Source organism: Notolepis coatsorum (assembly GCF_963971535.1).
Source record: "Notolepis coatsorum genome assembly, chromosome: 6".
Lineage (NCBI taxonomy): Eukaryota > Metazoa > Chordata > Actinopteri > Aulopiformes > Paralepididae > Notolepis > Notolepis coatsorum.
In genome coordinates, this window is record NC_140170.1 from 74,150,717 (window position 1) to 74,169,737 (window position 19,021).

The 19,021-nt window shown below is 42.9% G+C and overlaps 1 protein-coding gene across 1 annotated transcript in view; it reads right to left on the reverse strand.

The window, feature by feature from the left end:
* The window catches only part of LOC311231192 (bicaudal D homolog 2), a 48,272-nt gene that overhangs the window by 14,763 nt on the left and 14,488 nt on the right, over positions 1–19,021 (reverse strand). Inside the window, exons 2-3 of the mRNA XM_084317721.1 lie at positions 10,786–10,998; positions 5,014–5,166 (exon numbers count right to left, since the gene is read on the reverse strand). Of these exons, the coding sequence (XP_084173847.1) occupies positions 5,014–5,166; positions 10,786–10,998 (366 nt within the window). The remainder of the gene's footprint in view (positions 1–5,013; positions 5,167–10,785; positions 10,999–19,021) is intronic.

Below are 19,021 nucleotides of genomic sequence, written 5' to 3' on the forward strand. Positions count from 1 at the left end.
GTGTGTATTGAGCCGTACTGTATTGTACCCATTCTGCAATCTGTTAATAAAGTTTTCAATCAATCAATCAATCGAGCTATGGAAGGTCCTTTCAAGGCCTTTTGTTCACACCTCGGCTCCCCTTCCCCACTGTATCCCCCATTTCCCCTCCCCTCACCTGGCCGTCCCTCCCCCGCCCCCTTTTCTCCCAGAAAGCTTAAAACTCACAGAATGAGAGGATATGATCCTTTTTCCTGGCCAGAGAAAGTCAAGTCCTCTACTGAACTCCTGATCCAAATTGTATTTGATTAGCAATGTTTTAACAATATATTTGTATCAACCATGAAGATTTGACCTCAAGAGTGCAAATGTAACAGTAAAGTGCAATAGTAATATACAATGTACAGGTGATTAAACTGGGTATAAAATAATTATATAAATTAGTACTACTGAGTATAGTGCTAATCAGATGTATGTAGGCCTACAGAGTTGTAGTATTATTATGTACAGTGATACAGGTATAAAGACACTATGGTAGTAAGTCATACTGGCCGGCAGCATAACTAGTAAGAGTAGGTAAGGTATATGTACAGATATATATACATAACAGCAGATAAACACAATTCACTCCACAATTAATTTATCCATGTTGATCCCTCTAACAGAGTCACAAGTACCACAAAGCTCCCAGGATCATCACGAGTGCCAAGACGATTTAATTGCAAAGACCACGCAATTTTTAATAATTTTAAAAATACTTTAAAAAGACTTTCAATAAAACGGACAGACCCCAAGTTAACAAAATAAACACGGCAATTTGGGAATGCCTCAAACGACAAACGGTTAAAGATGTAAAGGAATTACAGCCTGAGTGTAGACTGTAGAGTGCCAGAAGTATGTGGATAAGTTAAGTGAACTGATTATATTCAGTAAATAAGTAGTTTTTAGCATGTCGTCAAAAGCAACAACGTAATAGAGCTGAAAGCGAAATCACTTATATTGATGTCATGACTTGTGAACTGGAAAAAATAAGAAATAATTTCCACAAAATGTATGTGACATCTGCACCATTTCCACAAACCTTGTTTTATTCGCAGCACCACTGATTTAGTTTGGTTGGACAAAAAAACTCACCCAAAACACATTATCACCTAAAACACCCTCAGGGTTCCTGCAGGTTTCAACAAGTTACATTTAAGACTTTTTAAGACCACTTTGAATAGAATGTAATACCTATTTCACAGCCATACTGGCAAGGAAATATTAAGGAAAATTACTATAAAAGAAGTAATCCCATACAAATTGTTGGGGGGGAACTGACTGACTGCTTACTTTTTAGCCTGGACATTTCACATTTAAACGAGATACAGAGAAGTTATCGCATCATAGAAGTAACTTCCTAATCCAGTGTCTCTCACAGATAGAGAGTTGACTTGTGGTGGTGGTGTGGTGTGTGACAGTGCAAGGGATGTAAAATGAGATTTTGATGCTATGATTGTGTGAGGATTAGCTATATTACGCTTTACACTATTATTATAGTTTTTTAAGATATAAATCAGTATCTTCCTTTTGAATAAAATAGGCTCTTTCTGCATCAGGATTGTTAAAGATAATTAGCAAATGTACACACACTCATAAGAGTGTGAATGCCTTATAGCAGACTTAATGATTTTAGAATATAGCTAATGAAGTGAAATATTTATTATCATCAACTATCCAGTAGGTTTTTATAGTGTAACATTCGGCTACTTAAAATCACACACCTTATCGCCCACAATACCCCATCACCCATAATTGCCATTCAAATTATTGGGATGTCATGGGCTTCGTGTACAAATTTAAATGTCTATCTCTGGCATTCTGATCTGCAAACTACAGACATTACTGAACGTATCTGTATTGGAAACAAAAGTAATTTGAGCAGTGGGCAATTAGTGATGTTCATGTGGTCATGCATGCATTTTAACTCTTTCAGTGCCACGCCTGGTTTTCCGTTTTACCGCTTGAATGCCACCATCGGCGCCAATGTTAACGTTAATATCGCCTAATCTATGTTTTAAATTATGGCTATGTGTCTAATCTGCCCATCGCATTATCAAAGACTATTTTCCAGTCAGTGCTGTGAAGGCAGATTGTTTTTTTATCGCATCGTTTCCGTTTCAGAGCAGTTAGAAAAGCCCCCGTTTTGATATAAAAAACAGCTCATTCTGGAGCATTCTATGAAAATCGTCTTTTAGTGGAATATTCCACAACGTTGATATTCGTCGGCCTTTTTATGAATCGTTTTCAAATAAACGCTAGATGATCAATATTATACGTGCACGCAAGCACATTACGGCCGCGCACTGATAATCGCTCCGTTGATTTCCTCACAGACTTTTACAGTGAAACCGAAAGAAGACATTTCACAAAACAGCTTATAACTTCATCAAACTTACTCCGATTATCCTACCACTGATAACATAGAGTCCTTACCTGACATCAGATGGTATCCAACTGGTATATTCCAATTCCTGATCACCATTCGAAAAAATCGATACGTGTATGGATCCAACGCGACACTGTAGAGCTCCATGATCCGCGGGGATCTGAGGCTCCAGAATGAACTGTGGTAACCCCGGCTGGATCAGTGAACTGGAAAATGTGGAGTACCGGATTTTTTTCCCCATTCATTTTCATTGAGTCCATTCCAAAATCACTTATGTCATCTGGGAGACGACAGGGGGCGCTTTTTTCCACAGTGATCACCGGCGCAGCTCGGCTATACTCGGGTAGGCTCGGGTGATGCAATAATTTTTCAGATCGCAAAAAAAAAAAAATCCGAGAAATCTCGTGAGTGGCACTGAAAGAGTTAAGCCTTTGCACAAAAAAGCAACGCACGCATTGAGTTACATGCAGCGGTAGCTGAATAATCAATAAAACCACCAATTACAATAGGGTTTATAAACTATAAACCTGCACCCTACTAAACTCATCATTTTATTTTCTATTCACAGACTTTTTTGTATTGTATTTTATCTCAATGACCATTCAGCAGTGGACCTCATCTAAATAACTATGATTAAAGTACATAGTTGACTACAGTGAAGAACGGCCTCAATCATCAAACCAGCCTTGACCCATAATGTTTCTGCTAGAGCACTAGATAAACATCAGTAGTGTAGTCTAGAGTCACTTCAGTAGTGGGCACTCATTGCAAATGTTTTAAGCATCTAATTTAACTAAATTGGCAAGGAGAAACAATGGGCCTCATGCGAGAACCGTGCATATGCACAGATATGATCTGAAATTGTTCATAGTACGAACATTCACCATTTTCCTCTTATTTTAGATTTGTTTGTCGCCGGTATGATCAAAATCTAATAGCGCTGCAGACTGAGACTGCTGCGTACTGAAACACACACTCCTCAAACACACTTTTATGAAGGGAGTCAATAAATTATTTACCTTACCCTTGGAAACACTTGTTTTAATATTAGTGAACTTAAAAAAATATATATCATTCATTACATACAAATAGATATAGTGTATAATACTGAATTTAGTGTATGTACAAATAAAAAAGGCACAATGTAGGCTATAGTGATTTATAACATTGTGATTGATTTGAATGTGATAGTGATTGTGTGGTTTAGATTAATTTAAAAAAGTGAGGAGAACCCATACATGTTCTACATGAAAGTATGTTCTATTTGATAGGCTACTTCATTATGTAGCCTGTATCTTTGGGGAAAAAGGCACAAAAGGATGCTTGATTTCAGAATATATTGCCATCAGAAATGCGGGTGGAGCACTAGGTCAGCTCTGATGTCACTTCCATTAGAGCCTATTGCCAGTTCTTTAATCCATTTCATAGATGGAGACTTCACCCTGCCCACCTCCCTTTGCCGTTATGATCGACTGGCACTCGCATACGTGTATCATGACAAACCATCTTTTTCTTTATTTTAATTCAAATATAGCGATGGATGATTATTTTGCCACTAATGTAGTGAGCAGTCCTCTGATGTCACCGCTGATGCTCTAGGAACTTATACTCTTCGCTTTGGTCTTCAGCTCAGACAGCAGCACTCAGGGCTTTCTCTAAACAATGGTATAGGGGCGCAAAAAAAGAAAAAGGGAATCTGAGGGCCAGCTTATACCTTATACACTGTATTTAAACAAATAACTTATTTGGAACTTTTGTTTGCCATTTTATTGAAATAATTTTTTTAAATTGCAGGAAATTACAGCAAATAGCTTTATTTATTACAGATTATTTTGCCTCCTGCATGGGGGTCACAGCCCCCCTTCGGACCACCCCCTAGTTGCGACTCAGCACCATCTTGTTTGAAAATCCTGGGGGAAAAGCCCTGAGCACTTGCATTCCAGCACTTGTAAAGTTCTTCATGCACGTCACTCCCTTTTGATTTTCAAGATTCAGCACGTTAAATTTCAGCATCAAACCTAGGGCAATATTTTTTAAATAAACTGAAAATAGTTGGAGGGGTCAGTTTTCAAAAGGATCATCATAGGCTTGATAAGATCGTTTTAAATGCAGTGAATCCTAAAAATCCAGACTCCGGAAAAACAGGGCTTTCCCTAAACAATGGTATATGGGCACAGCGCCGCCATGCGTTTGTAAATGTTTTAAAAATAACTGTTTTCCCTGCAGTGAAAGCTTGGGATCAGCTTAGAAACAGACTTTTTTGGTTGTTAGATTGTCTAATACATGATTGCTCAGTCCTCTGTTCCACTGTGTGTATGTTTTCGTATTATTAATGTTAAATGTTGTGCAACCAACCTTATACACTGTACTAAAATACAGTGTTTGCTATATTATTGAAATTATGTTTTTAAGTTGCAGGAAATTACAACAAATGGTTCTCTTTATTGCCGACTGTTTGGCCTCCCACACCCCCTGGTTGCGCCTCAGCACCATCTTCTTTGAAAATCCTGGAGAAAGCCCTGCAGAAATAACGTTTTAAACTCATAGAACAGCTACCACTTCTACGTGAGTAATCTACATCCCCAGCACAGCTTCCATCTCCTCACCTGGCTCTGTCTGAGCAGGGACACTTGTTTCTGCAGGCAGATGTTCTCGTCCTCCAGCTCGCTGTAGTCCTGCAGCAGACGGCTCTCCCGCACCTTGTACTCCCTGATGTCGTCACGCAGCTGAGCCCTCTGCAGCTCCACCAGCTCCGAGCTCTACAGCGCGAGAAGAGGGGCGGGAGGGAAGACAGGTTTTTTTTTTTATTTATTTAGGATAAACACACACAAAAACAACAGCATTCACTTTTTTCGAAAAGGAAAAGAAAAAAATTTGAAAAAAGTATACAAGTTGAAAAATATATAGAAATTAAAATAAAGTGGAGGCTGGGTGGCGTAGCGGAGATTGCGCTCGTCACCAATGCAAGAGACTCCGGTCTCGAATCCCGGTGTCAGCATTGCCTCCGGCTTGGGCCAGTCGTCATACTATCTCAATTGGCAGAGGTAGCGGGTGGAAGTCGATGGGTGGGGATTGGACGTTGTGGACAGCGACTCCTACAGGTCGGATGGGGGACGCCTGCACAGCAGAGACAGGAAGTAGCGGGGGTAGTGTGAGCCTCCCATGTGTTACACCTCGCCAATGAGTCCGCGCTGCCTGGTGAAAAGATGCGACAGGCTGCCTCCTCGTGTACCGGAGGGGACACGTGATGAAAGGCTTCTATCCTCCCTACAACTGACCAGTGGGAGGCATAGTCGAGCAACGTTCAAGACAGGGGAGGGGAGAATTGGAAATACGAAATTGGGATGGGAGAAAAATAGAAAAATAAGGAGAAAAAGTTGATAAAAAAAACAAGTTGAAAAATTTATAGAAATTAAAATAAAGTAAAAACCCACTGACCCCCCTTCAGGGTCCAAGCCACCACCACCATCTTCCCCTCAATCTATAAAGTATTTCAACTACACTGCCAGACCACGCCACACTGCAACGGTTGCCTCCCCCACTCCATGTACGCCAGCTGTCGAACGCTCCAAATGTCCAATTACATCTAAATTAACACCCTGAGAGCAAGCGAATGAGGGGGTTTCCAGTGCATAGCTATCAGCTTCTTTGCTGCTGTCAGCCCAGCAAATAGAGTGTGTGTTTCATGTGTTTTTCATGTGACAACATCAAATTAGAAAAGTCATTCAGAATTAACACATTGGGCAAGAGAGAGAGGGAAGACGAGACAGTTACGTTACGAGAGGAAACCTCCTAACAACACCGATGACCGTTTCATTCATTCATTCATTCATTCAAGTGTAGCCCTTGTGAAAAGGTATCCTGATATTTCCAAACAAGCACAGATCCTATACAGGCCCCATGGCACCCGTGTTCATTGCCAGTGGTTAACAATTAAATGTTATTGTCATTGTACGCACATGAGACATGAGTTCAGCGCAAACAAGGGTATCGAATACTACGCCCTCTAGAGGCCATCTCACGAAGCACTGATGACTGAGTGAGTGACTGATGGCTGGACCCGAAAACGCCACTTGATGACTGAGCACCAGTACCAGTTTTAAATTGGATTACACCATGGTGTTATTTAAACACAAAGTTTGGTAATTGGTACCATGGCGATACGTGACTTTTACCATGGCAGTACTATCAAGAATTGTTGAAAGAAATCCTTGATTATCATGATATCAACACTTTCAGCAACGTTTTCTCTGAATTCTAGAAAACTCTGACTTTCTATGACCAATAGCCATTACTACGTCATCATTAGAATGTTTAGTTTGCCAAAAGTCTCTCACATGAGAGTAATTCCTTCCATATAATGGACTCCTGTAGTGCGAGCATCATGTCAACATGTTCCCCACAACGTGCCGCGTCTGGAAAGCCCCGCAGTACGGCAGTATGCCGGTTTTATAGTCTTAACTTTATGATAGTTCAGTAGGCGTTCCTTTGTGTACCCCTTCAGTACCGTTAAAATGGCCAGATGTCTACCGTCTTGAAGGTTTTTATTGAGTATACTTAGCATGGTTACTATCAGCAAGTGAATTCATACTTTCCTCACAAAAATTACAATAAAAGGCGTGACTCTTCACTGATGTTCTCTACAGCCAAAACAATCATGGAACCCCCAGGCCGACATTGCGCCTTCCAACAGTGTACGCTGATTAACCGTTTACTTTTGTCTGTTCATCATGTGGAGGAATAATACTGTCCTCTCCCTATAGTTGAGGTCTTTCAACCTTCATGTTGTTTATCCCCACCCTTCCCCCAAATCTACAGTTTATGGTGTGTGTCTTCCCCCCCCCTCTCCTGACTATAAAGGAGTCCACCCTCTCTCTGATTATCTCTCTTACTTCCGGGTCTCTTAGCTAGTAGCCTGGATGAGGGCCATCCAGCCATATCTCTGACTATTTTGTATGTATTGATCATTCAGAGTTAATAAATCGTATTAACCGGATCCATTCGACTGAGTAAGTTATTAATGTTTCCCACAATTTTAAACTATGTAGCACCCAACCAAGTTAGATGCTGCATGTTGCTACTGTTGACACAAATAACATGCAATGTGATTATTATTATTATTTCTTTACGAGGGGCGGGACAAAAATGGAACTTCCCTACTGCACAGCAGGAGCTGACTTTTGACCTACTGGGTGAACCTACAGAGCAGGCAGTAGGTTCTAAAAGCACAAGAGTGTGGTTAGTAGGGTTAGTGGGTTCTGTCGTTACTGAGGACTTTTCAGACACAACCCAGGACATACTGTAGCAGGCTGCTGGAACAAGGACACGATCCAGTTACGGGTCTAGGACCCATACAGAGAGCCTTGCTGGAGCTGTCCTTTGTGTCACTCATAGAGAGGACCATTACATCATCTTTCCTGCTGGCTACACTGTGAGCTCGCTGCCAGCAGACCACCACCATCCCCCCACTGCAGGCACACACATACTAATGCTAGGGCCACACTATACCATTTTAAGCCTCATTTTGGTATCCCCAACTCATTTTCAAGATTGGGCTGAGCTCCTGTGGACGCAGCAGATCAGTATATTTGAGGGAGTGGGGGACTGATAGTTGGCCATAGAGATGTGCACTTACACGGTGTCCTGTTCCTCGCGGCACAACGCCATGCGAGTCAGACTATCTTCTTCCACAACGTGTGCAGGGGAGACTTACTGTTCTCATGTGAATATCGCCACGTAGAGGCTCCGATTCCTTCTGTAATGAGGATCCCCATCACTCGTTCCACTAAGTGACAGTAAAGCCGCGTTTGCACTGCAGGAACCCCCCCCCCCCGCCGGAACTAGGGACTTGTTCAGGAACATGCAGTTCATCCCGTCTCCCATCCCCCGCAAATCTTTTGGTTACATCAATATTGTGCCGTCAGAACAGTCCTAGATCTGTAGCTTAAGGGTATGTAATGTGACATTTAACATCCGTTTCACCAATGTCATCTGCTTTCAACCAGGAAATGCCAAACGTGGAATGCGTATAAGCCGATATATCTAGTGATCTATGCACAAAAGGAATTGTTTTTTCCAGCAAATCACTTAGTGAATTAGATTGCATGAACTAAGCAGGTGAAATGTTTGCAGCTCAAGCATTTAAAGATCGCAATTCCCTATTGACAGAGAAGATTGCACTACAGCCTTGCTATTATAAACTGATATATCTAGTGATCTATGCACAAAAGCAGGTGAAATGTTTGCAGCTCAAGTATTTAATGTTCGTTATTAGTAGGCAATTCGGGCGTGCCTCATTTGGAAATAGTCATGTCATCTGGACTCTCTGAGATGCCAGTGCATTGTTGCACGTTCCTGTTCAATGCGAGGACCAATATATGGTAAATGAGTATGCAAGGTACATTGGTCTGTTCATTTAACCGTGATCTTAAAGATCTGATCAGAGAAAGTTGTCCTTCCGTGTTCTAATTTCTAATGAGATGCTGAAATGTCTAGAGACCTCCACACGTCACCGGACTGATTTGCCTAATCTTCGCAGATATTTTCACAAACGCAGAACAAATGGGCCAAAGGAACTTAAAGTTCTGCCCAATGCAGTGCCTGGCAATTAACTCATTCCCCGCCATCGATGAGTATACTCGCAGATGGCGATCAAACAATTGGAATATTGTTTTTGGATTACTCCCGGCCACAGGTAAGGGCGATTTGACGTCAATTTTAGCTTGATCCTGCAATGCTTTCATACCGATCGGGCTGATAACCGCTTTTAGTGTTCAATGTGAATGCCGTTACTGACAATCAAATAATCAGAAATGACCCCCCCCCCCCCCCTGTCAAATGGGCCATAGTATTGTATCCATAGCTATAATATAGAATATAGTTATAGCACTACAAACAAGGTGACTCAGTCCTATATTTTAACGTTTGGCAATGCGACCACACGGCCCGACTAATCCCCGGCGCTGAATGAGATAAGAGTTCCTGGTAGTTTTGGCGCAAACGTGGCTTAATGCGTAAATATCAGTGTTCCAACCAATTTTCAGAATTGGCCTCTAATGGCTCGGTTGAATGGTTTGGCTGTACCATGTACATAGGAAGTTCGGAACTATACCAATATACACAGTATATGATCTAATTATCCCTCGTGCCATAAACTAAGGTGACTACTAGGGATGGGTCATAAAAACAGAATAACAAAAGGTCACAGATCAAAGTTGACTTTTGTAATATGGTTGTTACTGAGGTTATTGAAATGTCAGTCAATTTCAGTTCAGGGAGTGTTGTGTCATTAATCACCACCTCCACTTTGCCAAGGCTGTTCCTGCCTGGCCTCTGGCCTGCATGCGCCGTTGTGTTGTTATTCTTCCATGGCTCTGTAGCTGTCTGCAATGTAGCCCTGTGGCGTTCTTCAAGAAAACTGAATGAAACTCTTGTCTAGTGTGGGACAAGTGGACCAGAGTTGTCCTGCAGCGGCACCATGTCCACAAGGCTGACTTCTGAAAACATCTATTCATGCAACAAGTGAGGGCAACCGACCTAGCTAGTAAAGTTAGCTAGCATGATGAGGACAAGTTCCAGGGAAGAGTAGCATATACCGTGGTGAGATTTTTTTTTTTTTTTTTTACCCATTATCTATTCTAGCCTTCGTGGCCACACAATGTGGCCCCACACACACCGACTTTTATTTGCTCAGACCACCCAAATAACCAACGATGAAAAAGTGAAATTGTGCGAGTCTGGATCACGTGTAAAAAGACTGAGGCTTGAGGGGGTTGAGCAGTACAGAGAGTGGACATTGGAGTTATCAAGTGGGCACCTTCCACCGTCAGAGATGACTTGTTGAGTTAGGTCCATGACACTTCAAGGAGGCTCGACAGTGGATTTCAGTTCTGTCTTGGAGCCACCCTCCCAGCAGGTCCAACACCGCTGTGTCACTGCTACCTCCAACCTCTCTCTCATACCAGTGATGCTACTTCAAAATCCACATGCAGCAACAACATTTCTGCAGATCCATGTGTTTAGTGTTATGCACTTTGCTACTAAGGAATCTACCTTGCCTATACTACTTCCTACTATGCTAACATGTATTTACTACTATGCACTCAGTAGTAAACACAAACAGTTCAACACTGTTTGACAAACAATCTTACTTACCCTTAGCTGCCAGAGTTGTACCCTTCCTGCTGACTTGTAAATCGCTTTGGATTAAAGAGTCAGTTAAATGACTACATGTAAATGTAAATGACAACAGTGGTAATATGGTTGTAATGTGTTTCAATGAGCCTAAAAAAAACATAAATAAAAAAAAACACTACATTCGACTAAATCAGACTTGAAAATGTGAGGAAACCACGTATTGTACCAATTCCAAGGCTCACCTCTCTCGTCTCCAGGGCGATGGAGACCAGGCGTTCGTTCTCAGCCAGCGTGCTGGTCAGGGTGGCTTTGGCCTGGCGGAGGTCATTCTGCAGCTCCAGCACCTTCTGCTGGTAGAGAGCCTCCTTACTGGCCGACTCCAGCATCAGTGACTCCTCCCTGCTCTCGCCGTCTTCAGCCACCTTCCTGTGGGTGGAGTGAGCTTGTCCGAAGGCCTGGGGAACAGATGCGGTGGAGAAGATCGTCAGGCTCGATAACGTCCAGAACAATTCAAATCTAACTTTGATCTGAATCGCAAGAGGTCGGCAATATTTGGAAAAATAAGAAATTGGGTGAAAATACCACATAATATTAATAAGGCAATAAGTGGTGGTGCAGAGATGCCCTGGCCTACAAATCCTATTGTACAGACTTAGGAAAGAGTGCTGTCAATCGATTAAAATATTTAATCGCGATTAATCGCATGATTGTCCATAGTTAACTCGCGATTAATCGCAAATAATTTTTTTTTTATTGTATCTACCTTAACACTTTGACTGCCATGAAACGTCTTTTGACGTCATTGCGGGCCATGCTCAAGTTGCCGGAGGACGCTGTACAGCGTCCTTATATCAATATTTCAAAAATCTGCGATCTGATTCATATGTCCCCTCCGCTGGCCTGAGATCCACCAGCAGGACCCACTGAGCTCTCTGGCGGTTCAGGAGCGCCATCTGGTGGCCGATCGGCGCAATCGCCAAACAGGATGTGCCATAGAGGTTGTGCTAGACGTCCGTAGTACTTCCGGGCGCTCGCTATAGGTCATGGGACTCTGGCTCGTCACGCTACACAGTGATCGATTGGCAATAACTCGATAAACAACATGATTTGGACGTATATACCATTATACAAGCTGGAGATGGACCGGGTAAAAATATATCCCATAATGATAAGATTTCTACTCTACGATGATCGCCCAACGGCGCGCGGAGACTGGGGTGAGTTTCAGCGTGTAACGTTACCGTCTTCGATACTAACTGCTATTATCAACATTTGACCCACATTAGATGATTGGTATAACGCTGCCCACGGAATTATAAACGCCCCCTCGCCCATCCGGTCAACATCAGATGACGTGTAGTAACTTCTAGAAGTACGTCTAGTTGGAATTTTTTATATCGCGCTGATTGCCATCAAACTGTATTTCATCATCAATATAATGCATTTGGGGCTATATATCACGTTCTGGAGAAAGCTGCAGAAAGAGATGAAAACATACTTATACATTAGACCAGTCGTGCCCAACCAGTCGATCGCGATCGACCGGTAGGTCGCGCGCTGGTTTCAAGTAGGCCGCGAGATTATTTTGGAAAATCATTTAATTTGATTTGATTTGGAGGGGAGGACAATACACGTTCGAGCAGTCCTGTGTATAAAAGGCAGCCTGCGCCAATCGATACCGTCTACATTCCGGACAGCGAGCTTCACCATAGGGATGCAAATTGATGCCTTTGTTTTCATGGAGTGGCATGAGTGGGGGTCGGGCCCATCACCTGGCAGGTACAGTATAAACGTGGCTCTGAGACCAGTCACTCGAAACTGCAAGATGAATGGAACACCACCAGCTAAAAAGAGGTTCATTCAGAGGACGCTCGTTTTCAACAACGCAAGCAAGACTTCACTGCCGCCGCCGCCAGGACCCTCCGACGAGCTGCGCCTGCCGCCGCCGCCGCCAGGGAGCAGCTCCAACGCCGCCTCCGATGAGCTGCCGGATAGCACCAGCGTCAGCGCCGCAAGCAGAACCGGAGCAGCCAAAAGACCAAAAACATATAATTTCCATGAAGAGTGGGAGGAGGCTTACTTTTTTGTTTATTTCAACGCAAAGTCAGTATGTCTGATTTGTAAACAAACTGTGGCTGTGCCGAAAAAGGGTAATTTGGAGCGGCATTATACAACGATGCACAAGAAACACCGCGCGGATTTTCCTCCAAAAACAGTACTACGAAGAACAGCACTCCAGCAGCTGAAGTCTTCACTAGTGGGACAACAGTCTACTTTTACGAAGCACAGCACCAAGGCAAAAGCTGCAACAATTGCTTCTTATCGTGTCAGTCACATTCTCGCTAAAAAGAAAAAATCCTTTAAAGACGGCGAATGTGTAAAAGAGGCATTGACTGCCGCTGCCGATTCACTCTTCGGTAATTCCAAGTATCACACAGAGATTATGGATGCTGTTAAAGACCTTCAGCTGTCACGTAATACTGTGACCCGGCGCTGTGAGGAAATGTCCGAAGATGTCCACCAGCAACTCATGAGGGACATTAATACATGCGAGTGTTATTCCCTGCAGTTCGATGAATCGACTGATATGGTAGATGTGGCACAGCTATGTATTTACATTAGAATGGCCTTTGACGACATGAGCGCAAAAGAAGAGCTGCTCACCATATTGCCTCTTAAAGGATACACTAAAGGTGAAGACATCTTTCAAGCCTTCATGGAGTTCGCTAAGCAGAGCAACCTACCCCTCCATAAACTCATCTCTATTACAACCGATGGGGCACCAGCCATGGTTGGCTGTAATAATGGGTTCATCGGACTGTGCAAAAAAAGCGACGCTTTCCCGGACTTCCTTAATTACCACTGCATAATTCACCAACAAGTGCTGTGTGCAAAGATTTTAAATATGAAGGAAGTTATGGATATCGCTATGAAGATTGTGTGCTCTGTCAGGGCAAGGAGCCTACAGAGGAGGCTATTTCGTGCACATATGGAGGAGACAGGGGCGGAGCACACAGACCTGCTGCTGCACACAGATGTAAGGTGGCTGAGCAGAGGTAAATTTCTGGAGAGATTCAGCGAGTTGCTGCCTGAAATTAAAGAGTTTCTCAAGCTTGCTAAACATGCCGACTATACACATCTAGAGGACAACAACTGGCTTTTGAATTTGGCATTCATAACCGATGTCACTGGCATGCTGAATAACCTGAATTTAGAGCTGCAGGGAAAGGATAAATGTGTAATAAACATGATCAGCTCAGTGAATGCTTTTAAAAGCAAGCTCACCATGTGGGCGAGAAGGCTGCAACGCAGTGACCTACGCGACTTTCCTCACATGCAAGCAGAACTTCAACGTCAGGGTGAGGACACCGCACAGTTTGATTGCACACATTATGAGGAGCAAGTTCAAAGCATCTTGTCAGAGTTTGATAAGCGCTTCACAGACTTTTCAATACTTGAACCTGTTGCAAGCTACATGTGTTTTCCATTTGGAACTGTAGATGTGGATGACATCACATCCAAAGTGGCCACACTGTTTAATCTGGACAGCCATGCTGTGGAGAACGAGATCCTCACACTTCAAACTGACATTGAGATTAAAGCCAGGGCAACACAAGGGATGAAGGCAGAGTTCTGGGAGCTACTGCTGCCTGAGAAGTACCCCAATCTCAGGAGATGTGCCATGAACTTAACAGCATGTTTTGGATCAACCTACCTGTGTGAGTCTGCTTTCTCTCACATGAAGATCATCAAGTCCAAGTACAGAACCACATTAACAGATGACCATCTTGTGGACTGCCTGAGGCTTGCAACCAGCTCCTACAACCCAGACATTGAAAAACTAGCTACCTCTTCCCAGTGCCAGCGTTCTCACTAAGGTAGAGACATTAAAAAAAAAAAAAAAAAAAAAAAAAAAAACAGATAAAAAGCCTTATGCACCTTATGACACTGAATACTGTGAATATATTTTTCAGTTAGTTAGAATCTAACTAACTGAAAAATATATTCACAGTGTCATAAGGTGCATAAGGCTAGTATTAGTAGTAATAGTATTACCCATTCAATATGCACATGACAGAAAATATTATATGGCATATAATATTTTCTGTCATGTGCATATTGAATGGGTAATACTATTACTACTAATACTAGCCTTATGCACCTTATGACACTGAATATATTTTTCAGTTAGTTAGATAGTAAATTATATTGACATTTGTGTTGTTTTTACTACCTGTACCCCCCCTTCCCCCATGCTGCTATTATGCCTGAATTTCCCCAAGGGGATCAATAAAGGAATATCTTATCTTATCTTAGCCGAGAGTAGGACAAATTTGGGCTGGTAGCTCTCGGCTAGGTGGCAAATTAAAATGTAGATCTTGGTTCAAAAAAGGTTGGGCACCCCTGCATTAGACCATACTTTACTATGAATATGTGAATGAAAAAGTTTAACGTTGCTACACAATGAACAATACATATAGGACTTTGAATGGGCCCTAATAATGGCAATGTAGCAATAGAATTTAAAAAGTTATAGCCCTGCAAAGAATGGGACTTTCTCCATAGACAAATAGAGCTGGCAATCTATGGTATATCATGAATTTAACCTTAGGCAGCCAAAGTGTTAAACAGATATTATTCAAGTTCCAAGTTTTAATACTCTTATCAACATGAGTCAACAAATGCTTGCTTTATGCAGCCATTTAACACAAAAGGATGACCCTCATGCATTGCAAATTTGCATCAAATTCAAAACAGAGTGATGCACAAAATAACTTAAAAGAAAATAATAATTTAAAACAATGAATAAAGTGTGCATGAAATAATAGGGGAAAGAAAACGTCAGGAACTTGTTACATTCACCCACACAAGGGCTGAGGAATCACACCCCCCCATCTCTCTCACACACTCTCCCAGCACTCTCTCTAGTCTCTTGCCCCTTCCTCATCTCTCTCACCCCCCTCTCTCTCTCTCTATATCTCTCTCACACACACACACACACACACACACACACACACACACACACAGTATCAATGAGAGCATCAATAATACACCTGAGTGAAGTCCAGAAAAAAATTAAGTAAAAAAAATTAATAAAAATCTTAAAAGTTAAAAAAAATTGTAGTAGAATCGGGCGATAACGCGTTAATACCCTGTTAACTTTGACAGCCAAACATCTTTGTTTGGTACAGGCCCCCCACAAAAATTGCGTCATCATCATTTTAATTGTTGGTAATTGGCACATGAGTAGTATTCCTCTATCAAAGTGTCCAGGGCCCCCTGGCTGAGGAGTTGTAACACTGACTCCTAAAACAACTAAACCGCTTCCTATCCAACTGCTTGTCCATCTTAGTGCTGGTCCAGCCAGCGTGAGCAGAGAGTCCCAGCCCAGCGTGAGCAGAGAGGCCCAGCGTAAGCAGAGAGGCCCAGCGTAAGCAGAGAGGCCCAGCGTGAGCAGAGAGGCCCAGCGTGAGCAGAGAGGCCCAGCGTGAGCAGAGAGGCCCAGCGTGAGCAGAGAGGCCCAGCGTGAGCAGAGAGGCCCAGCGTGAGCAGAGAGGCCCAGCGTGAGCAGAGAGGCCCAGCCCAGCGTGAGCAGAGAGGCCCAGCGTGAGCAGATAGGCCCAGCGTGAGCAGAGAGGCCCAGCGTGAGCAGAGAGGCCCAGCGTGAGCAGAGAGGCCCAGCGTGAGCAGAGAGGCCCAGCGTGAGCAGAGAGGCCCAGTGTGAGCAGAGAGGCCCAGCATGAGCAGAGAGGCCCAGCGTGAGCAGAGAGGCCCAGCGTGAGCAGAGAGGCCCAGCGTGAGCAGAGAGGCCCAGCGTGAGCAGAGGCCCAGCGTGAGCAGAGGCCCAGCGTGAGCAGACCAAATAAATCAAATCAAATTTATTTATAAGGCCCGACAACACACGTTAATGTCCCCATGGGCCGTACAGAGAGGCCCAGCGTGAGCAGAGAGGCCCAGCGTGAGCAGAGAGGCCCAGCGTGAGCAGAGAGGCCCAGCCCAGCGTGAGCAGAGGCCCAGCGTGAGCAGAGAGGCCCAGCGTGAGCAGAGGCCCAGCGTGAGCAGAGAGGCCCAGCGTGAGCAGAGGCCCAGCGTGAGCAGAGAGGCCCAGCGTGAGCAGAGAGGCCCAGCCCAGCGTGAGCAGAGGCCCAGCGTGAGCAGAGAGGCCCAGCGTGAGCAGAGAGGCCCAGCGTGAGCAGAGAGGCCCAGCGTGAGCAGAGAGGCCCAGCGTGAGCAGAGAGGCCCAGCGTGAGCAGAGAGGCCCAGCGTCATCCTAGACAATTTTCTATCTTCAGACACAAGGTACTGTGCAAAATAGACAAAATGCCCTGTTGTCGGCGCTGCTTGCGTGGAGTGTGGACAGCATCAGGCATGCAAGTCGCTGCAGTTCAGCGAGGCATCCTCATGGTGGCGCTGTGGGCCGACCGAGCCTGCGTGGACGTAGTGGCACAGAGTAAGAGAAGCAACATTAATGCACTATATAAATGCAATCATCCATCCGAAAGCCACCATGGGGTTCCGGGTAGAAGCAGAGCCATTTATATAGCGCTTTTATCCAAGGCGCTTTACAATTTGTTCCTCACATTTGACCCATTCACTCACACATTCACACACCGACGGCGGAGGCAACCATGCAAGGTGCCAACCTGCTCATCAGGAGCAGTTAGGGGTTAAGTGTCTATTCTCAAGGACACTTCGACATGCTGCCCGGGAAAAGTGGGAATCGACATTAAGTGAAAATGTGCTGCACTATGAATGCAATCTTCCGTCGGAAAGCCACCACGGGGTTCCGGGTAGAAGCAGAGCCAATATTAAACAGACTAAAATGGCTGAAGACATTGATCTCAGATTCCCACAGTCAGCTGACCCCCAGCCCTCTATAGCACCCACCCAGGCTGCTCTCCTGAGACCCTCTGCCAGCTGGTGAGGTAACACACTGGGCCTCCTGTCCAGATCAGTCCACCACCAGAGACACAGCTCTCCGGCTCTCTCTCTGCCTCCACACAGTTTGGACTCAAGCTAATAATTAGTATGTCGAGCAACAGCACAGTGATGGCCAGGGTTGATATTGACTGACCAGCGGCCTAATGCACAGTAAGGCTGAGCCCGAATGTTCGATCGTTACGTTAACATTCTAATTCTAAATCAAAATTCGAATTATTTATTTTTAATAAAAAAAAAAAAAAAAAAAAAATATATATTTCTTTTATGTGTCTATTCATTCTGTTTAAACCAATGGGGTTTTTCTTCACAGTTGCAGATAAAGATTAGGCTACACTAATATTATAGTATTAAAAAAACTGCTAAGTTATATTCATTAAAGAAAGTTGATTTAATAAAAAAGAAAGCCTCATTTAATCAGATTAATCACTTTATTCAAATTGAGGATTTAGTTTGAGGATATTTAAAAAAATATATATATATATTGAAAAAAAAAAGAAAATATATATATATATATATATTTTTATTAAAAGCGAAGGTTCGAACGTTCGTTCGAAAAACCCTGACGAACTTCGAATCCCAAAAACAGGCTTCGTGGGACAGCCTTAATGCACAGTGGGCGTTTGATGCTCTAGAGCTCTGCAATATGATACCAATATGATACTAACATGATACTAACATGATACTAACATGATACTAACATGATGCCAATATGATACTAATATGATTCTAATATGATACCAATATGATTCTAATATGATACCAATATGATACTAATATGATACCAATATGATACCAATATGATGCCAATATGATACTAATATGATACCAATATGATACCAATGATACTAATATGATACCAATATGATACCAATATGATCATGCCAATGATACTAATATGATTCTAATATGATACTAATGATACCAATATGATGCCAATATGATACTAATATGATACCAATATGATACCAATATGATGCCAATACGATACTAATATGATACTAATATGATACCAATATGATACCAATATGATACCAATATTTATCCTTTGTTGTCTATCTGTGTAATTGTATTGTGTGGTTTGAAACAATGTATAATTTTTATATTATATCACGCTCCTCATTACCCTGCAATCCTATACCATGACCAACTATCAATTGGATTTTCCATTATTTACCAGACCAGACCTGAGCAGCAGATAATAATAATAATAATAATAATAATAATAATAATAATAATAATAATAATAATAATAATAATAATAATAATAATAATAATAATAATAATAATAATAATGTTATTTTTATAGCACCTTTCATACAAGAATTGCAGCGCGAAGTGCTGAATCACCATGGTGTAAATTGATATTCCCCCCCATAATCGCCCAGCGCTATGATGCTCCATTACTCATAGCAGCATTCCTGACGCACACTGGACAGTCATCATGAGACTGACGTATCACACAGAGGAAGCGATGACTCAACGAGACAGGATTCAGAGTTGTTCTACAAGCGGCACACAGTTGACCAATCTTCATGT